At 51.6% G+C, this 12,547-nt stretch overlaps 1 protein-coding gene across 1 annotated transcript in view; it reads right to left on the reverse strand.

Moving 5' to 3' along the window:
• The window catches only part of DBNDD1 (dysbindin domain containing 1), a 14,132-nt gene extending 4,042 nt beyond the window's left edge, over positions 1 to 10,090 (reverse strand). The window contains exons 1-2 of the mRNA XM_012812027.2: positions 10,060 to 10,090; positions 9,914 to 9,976 (exon numbers count right to left, since the gene is read on the reverse strand). Of these exons, the coding sequence (XP_012667481.1) occupies positions 9,914 to 9,976; positions 10,060 to 10,090 (94 nt within the window). The remainder of the gene's footprint in view (positions 1 to 9,913; positions 9,977 to 10,059) is intronic.
• Positions 10,091 to 12,547: the final 2,457 nt, after the last annotated feature.

Raw genomic sequence — 12,547 nt, forward strand, 5'->3', positions numbered from 1 at the left:
CAGCCTCCCAAGTAGCTGGGACTACAGGCACCCACCACAACACCCGGCTATTTTTTGGTTGCAGTTTGGCTGGGGCTGGGTTTGAACCTGCCACCCTTGGTATATGGGGCCAGGGCCGTACTCACTGAGCCACAGGCACCACCCAGGGTGTGCCTTTCTGTGTTCTCTTAGCTACCAACTACACTTCACAGTTGGGGAATATTCTTCCAAGTCTTTGCTATGCAAACTTTTTTTCAGAAATGTAATTGCTTATATTTTATATTTAACAGTTCTTTTGTCTGATGAGAGCAAGAAGGCCCTGAGAAGTCTGCTGGGTGGAGACTGTCCCTTGGCTGCTGGGACCCAGAACTCAGGGACATTCTGGACTGTCTTACCTCACACCCATAAATCCTCTTAGGTCCTCCTCCAGAAGGTCCCAGAACCCACCTTCTCGCTCATAGCTGTTCTCCAAGCAGCCCCCTCACTTGCCAGAGGGTCCCCCAGCAGAGTCAGGCCTGTCCCTGGGTGTACCTGCCCCTGGCACCTGGGCCTTGCAGCTCCATCTCCAGAAAGACTGGAGACTTTCTCCATCTCCAGAAAGAAAGTATCCACCTTCCCAAGCCATGTGGCCCCCTTGCCCCTGCTATCCTGTAGAAATGCCTGGGATGTGTGTGTGGGCTTTTTCATGATCATCTGCCCAGGGTGTACTTGTCAGATGAGCAAAGGCCCTCCTGGCTTGGTCAGCAGTGCCTGCCTGGCCACTGCAGGGTGTGCTAGGAATCCCAGCTGCCTGGATGCTGCCACAGTGTCACTGTCGGGGGCTGTAAGCTCCTGAGCACAAACTCTTCTCCCCAGCTGAGCTGAGGCAGAGAAGGAAGCAGAGGCAGAGCTGTAGTGCTGTTGGCCCTGGCCTGGATGACAGCACCTATGACATTAGGTCATGTGCAGCTGGGTGGCCCCCATCCTCCATGGAGCTCTGTCTCCAGGGATAGCAGAGCCGGGCAGGTTTGCTGTGGGCAGGTGACCTCTGGAAGCCAGGTGGAATGTCCTAGTGACTGGCAGTTGCTTGGGCTCTGCCTGGATCTCAGCCCCATCAGTGCCTGTGCCATTCAGGAGTCAACCTGCTTCCTGCCTGAGATGGCTGAGTGCAGTGTCACTGCAGTTGGTACTGGGGGCTGGCCAGGACACAAGGTGCCCAGGTCCTACCTCTCCATTGGCATTTGGAATATGGTTTCAGAGCATTCTTGGAGTGTCAAGTTGCACCCTGTATTCTGGCCACCCTGAGGGCACAGAGGATGTGGTTTGGAATCCCTCTGAGTGGGTGAGTAGGGACCTCACTTTACCTGTTGGGGTGAGGGGGGATGGCTGCTTGAATCATTGTCCATAGGTTTGAGGGAGCCCCTAGGGAGAAAGGACATAGCACTGGAGACCCTGCGTGCCCTTGGGCCTCTCCTTAGGAAAGATGGAGTCACATTGCACTGGCCTATGTAGGGTCACAGTTCCAAAATCCTTCCACACGGTATGAGCCAAAGAGATGATTCCTGCCCTTGGGCAGTGCCAGGGAGCAGTGAGGGCCATTCTCCCATTTTAGAGAGGTCTTTCTATGAGATTCAGAGGAAGAATCTGCAGGGAGGGAGCTGAGTGATATCTGTGAGAGAGGCTCTGGTAGCCATCATACAAAGTTCCTGAGGCTGCAAGTTTGAGGGATAGCCAAGGGACAATAAGGCAGGCCTTGCAAGCAGGGCAAAGGTAGGCAAGTGCTGGGGCTGTGGTTGGGGTGTGTGCAGCCATTGTGGGCTGGGAGAACCTGCCACAGCGTCAATCCCATGGAAACATATTCTGGTGAGGTGGCTGGAAAAGAAGTCAGCTCTACTTTTATCCACAAGTGCTGAGACAGGGCTCAAAACAGGATTTTAGCTGAATAGCGAGCTCCTCCAACCTCACAGTGGGGAAAGGCCTAGGCAAGCCAGAAGTCTTTGTTATGGACTCTGACCTCACAGAGGCTCAAACAGCCCCTGGGACAAACCTCCAGGCACAGTGGTCTTTTACAGGGGCACAACAGAGCACATAATTTTAGTTTTTAACATCCCTGAAACAGCAATGCTTCTATAGTTGACAGTATCTGAGAGTTGGCAGCATTGGGTCTGTGAACCTTTGAAGTCACCAGGTACCTAGTTCTGATTCTTTTCAGAGCTGGGCAGGGTGGCTGTGGGCAGGTGACCTCTGGAAGCCAGGTGGAATTTGGCAGTACCTGGTCTTTTTTTTTTTTTTTGAGACAGAGCCTCAAGCTGTCCCCCTGGGTAGAGTGCCGTGGCATTACAGCTCACAGCAACCTCCATCTCCTGGGCTCAAGCGAGTCTCCTGCCTCCGCCTCCCAAGCAACTGGGACCACAGGCGCCCGCCACAACGCCCGGCTATTTTTGGTTGCAGCCATCATTGTTGTTTGGCGGGTCCGGGCTGGGGATTCGAACCCGCCACCTTAGGTGTATGTGGCTGGCGCCTTAGCCGGTTGAGCTATAGGCGCCGAGCCGTACCTGGTCTTTATTCTGCAAACCCTAATGCCCTGGCCTCTGTTAAAGCTGTGAGGAAGGAAAACATAGAAGATGCAACTTCTGCCATCAAAGACACCACTAACGTGATAGAAGATAGGGAGCTGAGAAGGCAGGGCTGATTTTGGCATGTAAAGTGTGCAGCCACTGAAGGTATCTTGAGTCTCCTCCAGTGATAAATCTGGAGTTACCAGGTCACCTAGCAATTCCATCCCTAGGTGTACACCTGAAAGAAATGGAAACACACATCCCATGAAGACTGTGCACTTGACCCTGAACAACACAAGTCTGAGCTGTACCTGGACTTTCTTCTGCCTCTGTCACACCTGAGGAAGCAACACCAGTGCCTCCTCTTCAGCCTACTTGCAGTGAAGATGAAGATGCAGCCTGTCAACGACTCATTTCCACTTAATGAACAAGAAACATTTTCTCTTCTTTAAGATTTTCTTTTTTTTTGCAGTTTTTGGCTGGGGCTGGGTTTGAATCTGTCACCTCTGGCATATGGGGCCGGCGCCCTACTCCTTTGAGTCACAGGAACAGCTCCCCTTAAGATTTTCTTAACATTTTCTTTTCTCCAGCTTACTGTATTATAAGAATTCTTTATATAATACACAGAACATAAGATACAGGTTTTTGGGGGTTTTTTTTGTATTTTTAGAGACAGACTCTCACCTTATTGCCCTTGGTAGAGTGCTGTGACATCACAGTTCACAGCAACCTCCAGCTCTTGGGCTTAGGCGATTCTCCTGCCTCAGACTCCTGAGTAGCTGGGACTACAGGCGCCTGCCACAACGCCCAGCTATTTTTTTGTTGCAGTTTGGCTGGGGCCAGGCCTAAACCCACCACCCTTAGTACATGGGGCTATTGCCCTACTCACTGAGCCACAGGCGCTGCCCTAAAATACCGGTTTTTTTTTTTTTTTTTTTTTGAGACAGGAGCCTCAAGCTGTCCCCCTGGGTAGAGTGCCATGGCATTTCAGCTCACAGCAACCTCCAACTCTTGGGCTCAAGCGAGTCTCCTGCCTCAGCCTCCCAAGTAGCTGGGACCACAGGCGCCCGCCACAACGCCCGGCTATTTTTTGGTTGCAGCCGTCATTGTTGTTTGGAGGGCCCAGGCTGGATTCGAACCTGCCACCTTGGGTATGTATATGTGGCTGGCACCTTAGCCACTTGAGCCACAGGCGCCAAGCCTAAAATACAGGTTTTAATCAACTATTTTTGTTACTGGTAAGGCTTAATGTCAACAGTGGTAGTTAGGTTTGTGGGGAGTTAAATGTTATACTTGCATTTTTGGCTGTGCCAAGGCTTGGTGCTCCTAAACCCTGTATTGTTCAAAGGTCAAGTGTACATGAATGTTCCCAGGAGCATGATTGATAATAGTCAAAATTGAAAACAATGCAAATGTCCATCAGTAGATCAAGGTGTAAAGAAAATACAGTCTATTGCTATAGTGGAATATGTTAATCAACTGTAAAATATGAATGAAGCACTGACACAGACTACAACATGGTGAACTTTGAAATCATCATGGTGAGTACAGGAAACCAGTCACAAAGGCCATATACTGTGTAATTCCATTACATGAAGTGTCCAGAATAGGCAAATCCATAGAAAGTAGATTAGTCATTGTCAGTGGCTGAGGGTGGGTGGAGAACGGGTACAAGGTTTTTTGGGGGTGATGAAAATATTTTATTTTATTTTTTATTATTTTTTGAGACAGAGCCTCAAGCTGTCACCCTGGGTAGAGTGCTGTGGGATAATAGTTCACAGCAACCTCTAACTCCTGGCCTTAAGCGATTCTCTTACCTCAGCCTCCCAAGTAGCTGGGACTACAGGCGCCCACCACAACACCCAGCTATTTTTTGGGGGGGGGGTTGTAGTTGTCATTGTTGTTTGGCAGGACTAGGCTGGATTCAAACCTGCCAGCTTTGGTGTATGTGGCTGGAGCCTTAGTCACTTGAGCTACAGGTGCCAAGCCTGATGAAAATATTTTAAAATTACGGATCACCTGAGCTACAAGCAAAACCCTATCTCTAAAAATAGTTGGGCATTGTGTCAGGTGCCTGTAGTCCCAGTTACATGGGAGGCTGAGGCAAGAGAATCACTTGAGCCCAAGAGTTAGAGATTGCTGTGAGCTATGACGCCACGTACTCTACAGAGGGTGACAAAGTAAGATTCTGTCTCAAAAAATTTTTTTCTTTTAATTAGTGGTGATGACGGGCGGCACCTGAGGCTCAGTGGATAGGGCACCGGCCCCATATACTGAGGGTGGCGGGTTCAAACCCAGCCCCAGCCAAACTGCAACAACAACAAAAAATAGGGGAGCGTTGTGGCAGGTGCCTGTAATCCCAGCTACTCAGGAGGCTGAGGCAAGAGAATCGCCTAAGCCCAGGAGTTGGAGGTTGCTGTGAGCTGTGTGATACCATGGCATTCTACCAAGGGCAATAGAATGAGACTCTGTGTCTACAAAAAAATAAAATAATATAAATAAATAAATAAATTAGTGATGATGACTACACAACTCTGTGAATATGCTAAAATATGAATCATGTACGGGGGTGGCGCCTGTCACTCAGCTGGTAGGGCACTGGCCCTATTTACCGAGGGTTGGTGGGTTCAAACCCAGCCCTGGCCAAACTGCAACAAAAAATAGCTGGGGGTTGTGGTGGGAGCCTGTAGTCTCAGCTACTTGGGAGGCTGAGGCAAGAGAATCACCTAGGCCCAGGAGTTGGAGATTGCTGTGAGCTGTGTGACGCCTTGGCACTCTATTGAGGGTGATAAAATGAGACTCTATTTCTTTTTTTTTTTTTTTTTTGAGACAGAGCCTCAAGCTGTCCCCCTGGGTAGAGTGCCGTAACATCAAAGCTCACAGCAACCTCCAACTCCTGGGCTCAAGTGAGTCTTCTAAGTAGCTGGGACTACAGGCACCTGCTACAATGCCCGGCTATTTTTTTGTTGCAGCCATCATTGTTGTTTGGCAGGCCTGGGCTGGATTCGAACCCGCCACCTTAGGTGTATGTGGCTGGCACCTTAGCCTCTTGAGCCACAGGCGCCGAGCTGAGACTCTATTTCTAAAAAAAATGAATTATGTACTTTAAAAGGATGAACTTTATATGTGAATTATATCTCACAAACAATCCTTTGGATGAGGGAGTAAGACCATCTCTCAAAGAACAAGAAAATCCTCAATGGACTCAAAGGTAAAAGGCTGACCTTGGCTGGAGTAGATGAGCAAAGCTGGGGGAAAAGACACAATGCTGGGTACCTATTAGGCATCAGACCCTGGGCTCAGCCCCATAGCAGGCTGAGACTGGGTGCAGGAAAGGGGCTCCCGGGAGCTTCTATCTAGTTCATTGCTGCATTCTGAAGACCTATGCTTGGCCCTCACATGCAGTAGGCTCATAATAAATGTTGAATAAGGAGTGAATAAACTCACCCACAGCCCCCGTCAGTATGCAGCTGTGCTAGGAGTCACAATTGGCCTGAAACCTCTCCACAAACACTGGTGGGAAGAAGGAACAAATTGCTCATGTGTGAGAACTGCTGCTCTGCTCTGACCCTAATGCAGCAGGTAGGGGCAGGTACTAGCTGCCCTGGCTGAGGCACAAGCTGTGTGGATTCAGCAACCCCAGGGCAGTTCTGATGCCCCAGGAAAGACCCTATGTGTGGGTGACAGCCCTGTTCTGGTCCTCAACCCAGCATAGCCCCCATCAAGGGAGGGCCCCAGCCCCCTTCATGGGTTGCTGCTCTTACTGGAGGGTGGGAATTGAAGCAGAACCCCTATGGGAGAGCCTGGAGATGGGGAGCCTCAGCCCTGCCCTACAGGCTTCTCTGAGGGCTGATTGCCGATTACCTTGCCCTCTGGGGCTGACCTATTTTCCAGCACATTTGTGATTCAAAAACTTGGCCCAAATCTCACATTCCCTGCTCTGTACCCACAACCCTGCCCAGACCATCAAGGAGGCTCTCTGCACACATTGCTGCATGAATGAATGAATACATGAATTAATGAAGTGAAGAAATATTATAAGAATCAAAACGATTTCAGGAAAGAAGAGATGGTTGCAGAGATAGGGGGATCTGTACCCGATCTCCCCAACACCTCTGTCCCTGAATTCAGACCTCCCAGCATTTCCAGGATGCTGTGGTGGTCTGTCTAGACTCAGCCTCCTGAGGAAGGGCCATAGTCCTTCTCTTTCTCTCTGGGAAGACCTTTGGATTGACCGAGGTGGACTAGAACTCTGGCAGCAGGTGGGACCCTCAGGGAGGGCACTTTTCACACCACTGCACACACTTCTCTCCAAGTTTTGCATAGTTTAATAATAAGAAATTATTTTGGCCAGATGCAGTGCCTCAAGCCTAGAATAGTAGCACTCTGGAAGGCCAACGCAGGAGGATTGCCTGAGGCCAGGAGTTCACAACCATCCAGAGTTTGAGGTGGCAACCATCCAGAGTTTGAGGTGGCAGTGAGCTATGACAATGCCATTACATTCTATTCTGTCTCAAAAAACAAAACAAAACAAAAAAATGTTCATTTTATTAGGTGCAAAAATAGTTTTGGGGAGCCTACCCACGATGGCTCACACCTGTAATCCTGCTTTCTGAGAGGCTGAGGTGGATAAATTAGCCCAGCCTGGGCAATAGACCCTGTCTTTCAAAAAAACACACCCACAAACAAACAAACAAAAATTCAGCTGGGTGTGGTGGTGGTCTTATAGTCCTAGCTACTTGGGGAGGCTGAGGCAGGAGGATTGCTTAAGCCTAGGACTTGGGAAGTTAGGGTAAGATATGTACCACTACACTTCAGCCTGAGCAACAGAGTAAGACCACATTTCAAAAATTTTTTTTTGGCTAGGCACGCTGGCTCATGCCTATAATCCTAGCACTATGACAGGCCAAAGTGGGTGGATTGCCTGAGCTCAGGAGTTCAAGACCAACCTGAGCTAGCGTGAGACCCTGTCTCTAAAAATAACCAGGCACTGTGGCAAGCACCTCTAGTCCCAGCTACTTGGGAGGCTGACACAAGAGGATTGCTTGAGCCCAAGAGTTTGAGGTTGCTGTGAGCTATGACACCAAGGGTGTCACTCTACCAAGGGTGACAAAGTAAGACTGTGTCTTGAAAAAAAAAATTTTTTTTCTTTAGAAATGGGTTGTCAATATTTTGCCCAAGCTAGACTGGAACTCCTGGGCTGAAGCAAACCTCCTACCTCAGCCTCCAGAATAGCTGGGACTGTAGGTATGTACCACCATGCCTGGCAAAAATAATATTTTAATGATGCTTTATGGAAATCTTTTAGAGATAATTTCTGATATATTTATGGATGAAGTAAATCTGAATGTGCTTCAAAATACTACTGAAGGGAGGTTAGTAGAGGCCTGGATGAGCTGTGGGCTGGGTTATGATACATGGGACCTTATCATGCTGCTCTCTCTACTTTTGTAGTTTTCTTTCTTTCTTTCTTTCTTTAGAGACAGAGTCTCACTCTATCGCCCTTGGTAGAGGGCTTCACAGCTCACAGCAACCTCCAATGGGCTTAGGCAATTCTCCTGCCTCAGCCTCCCTGGCAGCTGGGACTACAGGTGCCCGCCACAACACCCGGCTATTTTTTTGTTGCAGTTTGGCCCAGGCTGGGTTCAAATCTGCCACCCTCAGTATATGGGGCCGGCACTCTACCCACTGAGTCACAGGCGCTGCCCTACTTTTGTAGTTTTCAAAGGTATATGAGAACTCAGACAATGACAGACATGTCCCTAGCATGTGACCTTATGAAGTCCCACCAGCCACTTTCCAAAGAGACAGGCCAACGGTGTGGACAAGTGTGAGCCCTCTGCAGACAGGGCTCTCCTGCCCTGCTGTGCCCCACTGGAAGCATATAATGCCTGCTGGAGTGGGAACCAGATGAAAAGATACCTGTGCACTAAATGAGTTAGGTGTCTGAGGCCCCCAGCCAGGCAGTGATGGACTCAGACTGAGCCTGCTCTCTTGCTTTTCTTTTAAGCTGCTAAAAGGCCTCCTTCACTTCCACAAAGGAAAAACAGCAAAGATGTTAACTTCCTCTTAAAGCCCTTACCTCTATTATCTCACCGACTTTCCCAGCCCCGTGAGGGAAGAGGGCTCTCTCCACCAAGAGACATGGAAACTGAGGCTCAGAGAGGTCTGATTACTTTGTCAGCACCTAAAGGCTCACTCTCACTCACAGCCTGGAAGCAGCTCTGACCCCCACCCCTATTCCCACTCCAGTCCTTACTCACGAAGCTGCTGCTGGGAAGACCCAGAGTCCTGAGACGGTCAATGGCAAAAAAGAGCTCTGATTTTCTCCCAGAAATGACAAAAGAGAAACTCAAACTTACTAGTCCCTGGGTGTGTCTGATGGTGCTTAGAGGGAGCGTGACAAGGGCTCCCAGACAGGACATCATTTTCCCACCTTGGACTAAAGATATACAGAGGCAGGTGGACCCACCATCTCTGGACCCACATCTCTGGGGACAGACTCCAGAGGAGGTCACTATGTGTGGCTGGAGGCCCTTGTGTAGCTAGGAAAGAGCAGGCTGGCTTGCACTCCAGTCACCTTCTTGCTCCCTAGGATGGGACCCCCACTCTTGCCGCCTGCACCCAGGAAACTCAGGAGGTAGGGAGCCTGGACAGGTAGGTGAAAGGGTCTGCAGTTTACATCCAAGTTCTAGGTTCATGGAACCTAGAAGACTCTGCTGGAAAAGGTTGAGGGGAAAGGAGGTTTTTTCTGAGAGTTTTCCTCTCTCACCAGCCACCACCCAGCCTGGAGCCAGACTCCAAGGGGAAGGGGGGGAAACCAGCGGTAGGATTTCAGCCTTCTGCGGTTCCTCCCACACAGCAGACCGGGGTTGCGATAAGAGGCCACTCCAAGCACACTTAAGCTACATTCCCAGGTGTGTGCACCCCTGGGCCTGGCCCAGGCCGGCCACCATGGCAGCCTCGGGAGCCCCCAGCAGGCCGCGCCCTGGTGCATCCCCCACTCCCCCAGCGAGATCCCGTCCCTAGCCCCTTACAGGATCTCTGCCCGCGGCCTCCGACCATCTCCCCTCCCCAGTCGCTGCCGGGGGAAACAAAGCGGACCCGCTAGCAAGCAGGCAGCGGCTCCTCCACACTGTACCGACTGGGTCCCCAAACTCCGGTCCTTTGCATGCTTCTTCCTCTTCCCCGGATCCCCAGCTGGCTCGGCTAGGAGAGGGTCCAGGACGAAACTCTGGGCCACCCCATAAGGGAGCGCGCTAGGCACCGGCTTTCTGGGCCAGTAATGCAGACAAGGAGGCGGAGACTCGGTCTGTGAGCCCCCAGCCCCGCGCGGGGGCCGCTCCCGGGAGGTGCCTCCCGCACGACTGACAGCCTCCCTCTGCCGCCCCCCACACCTTCCCGGCTCTCGGAGCTGCCGGCGGATCTTCTGCGCCCCCGGGTGCGGCTGATGGGAGGGCCTGACGGGGGTGGGGGGGGAGGGCTGCGGCTCGCAGCCGGGAAGGCGCAGCTTGGTGGTCCCAGAGACTGGGGTCGTACTCACCTCCCGGGCAAGCACCCTCAGGGGGATCCATGTGGACGTCGGGGTCTGAGAGGGGCTCGGGCAGCTGCAGCGTCACCCAGCCTGGGCGCCCCAACAGCTGCGGCGGCAACTCGGCCTGGGTTCCGGGCGCAGCGCATCGGGACAGCAGCCTGGGGGCCGCGGCGGCGGGGAGGAGCCCGCGGGGCGGGGCGCGCAGCTGCTCCGGGGCCCTGGCCCCCTCCCATCTCCCACCAGCCGGCAGGACAGGTGCGGCCCTGTCCGCTCCGTGCGCGCCCCCTGCTGGCCTGAGTCCTCAGGACCCCTCCCCCGCCACCTCGCCCTTCGCGGACCCCACCCCGGCTGAGTATCCCGGCCTCTGCGTACACATTTAGCAGTGGCGCCGGCTTTGGTCCTTGTGTACACCTCTGGCTAAGGTGCTGGCTCTTCTTAGGGGTGGGAGTGGAGAGTGGGGCTCACGGAGTGGCCTAAGCTTCGTCGACACCCTTGGGCCGGTAAGCGCAAGATTGCAGAACTTGATAAATGATGTGAATTAACATTGGGGGTTAAGTGTGGACGACGTGTGTAGTTGGGAAGCTGGAAGGGGCAGGGTGGAGGAATAGGAGTTCAGAGGAGAAGGGCGGGCAGGGAGGACGGCCTGGGAAAAAAAGGCAGAGCCTGGGCGTGCTGAACACTGGGTTCAATGAAGTTAGGGTTAGGGTTAGTCTCCAACGCTGGTCCGCCTCACGAGGCCTGCACACGAGGTTACAATGTAGTGCTGACTCTCTTAAGCGCCTAGTGTGCGCCAGGCTCTGTGCCAGGCTCTCTACGCACAGGATGTCATCTCTTCTCCCAGTGATCCGAAGAACAAGGTGCCTGACTTTTGAAAGTGAGAAGCTGAGTACAGACAGACAGGGAACCTTCCCGAGGTTGCCCATCCTGGAGTTGGAAGTCAGAAATTCCAACTGCCAACTCCTGCACTTTTCTAAAAGCAAAACAAACCAAAGAAAAGCACTGGGAGGAAGAGTTCCTTCTCATCTGGGAGTGGGAAAGTCTAGCTGAAGAGGATATGGACTTGATGGATGGACTCTGGTGGTTCAGCCTGGAGGAAAGGCCCTGGCTTGCAGGTAGGCAGTGCACACAGCTACCACCAACCCATGCCAGACAACTGAGGCCCTGGCTGCCTAATGCATCCTGACTCCCTCCCTAGCTCCACTTATTGGCTTTTGAGCTTGAAAGTCAGTCAAGGAGGCAGGCTAATAATTCCCACGTTTCTTAAGTTTACAAACCAAAGAAAACCTTCTGGAATGATTTCATGACCCACTAGGGACAAGTTGTACCACTGGCCTGCATGATGCCTTGAGAGGTGTTGTTACCTCTCAGGGACAAAGCTGGGTGCAAGGTGGGATGTAGGCAAGCTAGTGGCCACACGGGCCAGCTTGTGTCACTCAGAGTCTCTGGGGTGGCACATTGTGTTTACTCGAAATGGCCACAGCCGTATTTCTGATCACACACGTCTTCCACAACCTTCCACATTCATCAAGACTCTCCTCATCTGTACTGCTCCTGCTCCTTTGGCCAACAGAGTGTGGCAGAAGTGACGTCATGTGACTTTCCAAGGCTTTGTTACAAGAAGGATTCTGTTCTGTGGAAAGGCTGCTATTGGAACTGGGCTACTCGGCGCTAGGCTTGTGAGGAAGCAGATACCACAAGAGCCCTTCTGTGTGGGTCTTGGGTGGTGGTCCTACTAAGGTCTCAGGCAGTAGCTAGCTTCAACTGCTAGATGAAAGTGAGCCCTCAAATTGTCCCATACTCTGACTTTGAGAGTTATGTAGCCAGGTGGTGAGTGTGGCTGAGGTGAGATAGTCAAGGCCAATTTGTAGATTCTTTTTTTTTTTTTTTGAGACAGAGCCTCAAGCTGTCCCCCTGGGTAGAGTGCCATGACATCACAGTTCACAGCAACCTCCAACTCCTGGGCTCCAGGGAGTCTCCTGCCTCAGCCTCCCAAGTAGCTGGGACCACAGGCGCCCGTCACAACGCCTGGCTATTTTTTGGTTGTAGCCGTCATTGTTGTTTGGCAGGCCCGGGCTGGATTCGAACCCGCCACCTTGGGTGTACGTGTCTGGTGCCCTAGCCACTTGAACCACAGGCGCCGAGCCCAATTTGTAGATTCTTAAGCAAAACAAATGTGGTCATTAGTAAGCCAGTAAATTTTAGGGTTACCTGTTACGCAGCATAGTAACTGTAACAGTAATTTTTGTACACTAATAATTCTCATTTGAAAGATGAATAAATGGGGGCAGTGCCTGTGGCTCAAAGGAGTAGGGCACTGGCCCCATATGCCGGAGGTGGGTTCAAACCCAGCCCCAGACAAAAACTGAAAAAAAAAAAAAGAAAGATGAATAAATGATAAGGAGGGGGGTTCTTGTCAGAGGTTGCCCAGGTGGTGATTGACGGGCAGTCTAACTCCAGAGGCCAATGTCAATTTATCTTTCACTTTTTTTTTTTTTTT

The sequence above is a fragment of the Otolemur garnettii genome, unplaced genomic scaffold (assembly GCF_000181295.1).
Source record: "Otolemur garnettii isolate 467f Iridium unplaced genomic scaffold, OtoGar3 scaffold00185, whole genome shotgun sequence".
NCBI classification, from domain to species: Eukaryota; Metazoa; Chordata; class Mammalia; order Primates; family Galagidae; genus Otolemur; species Otolemur garnettii.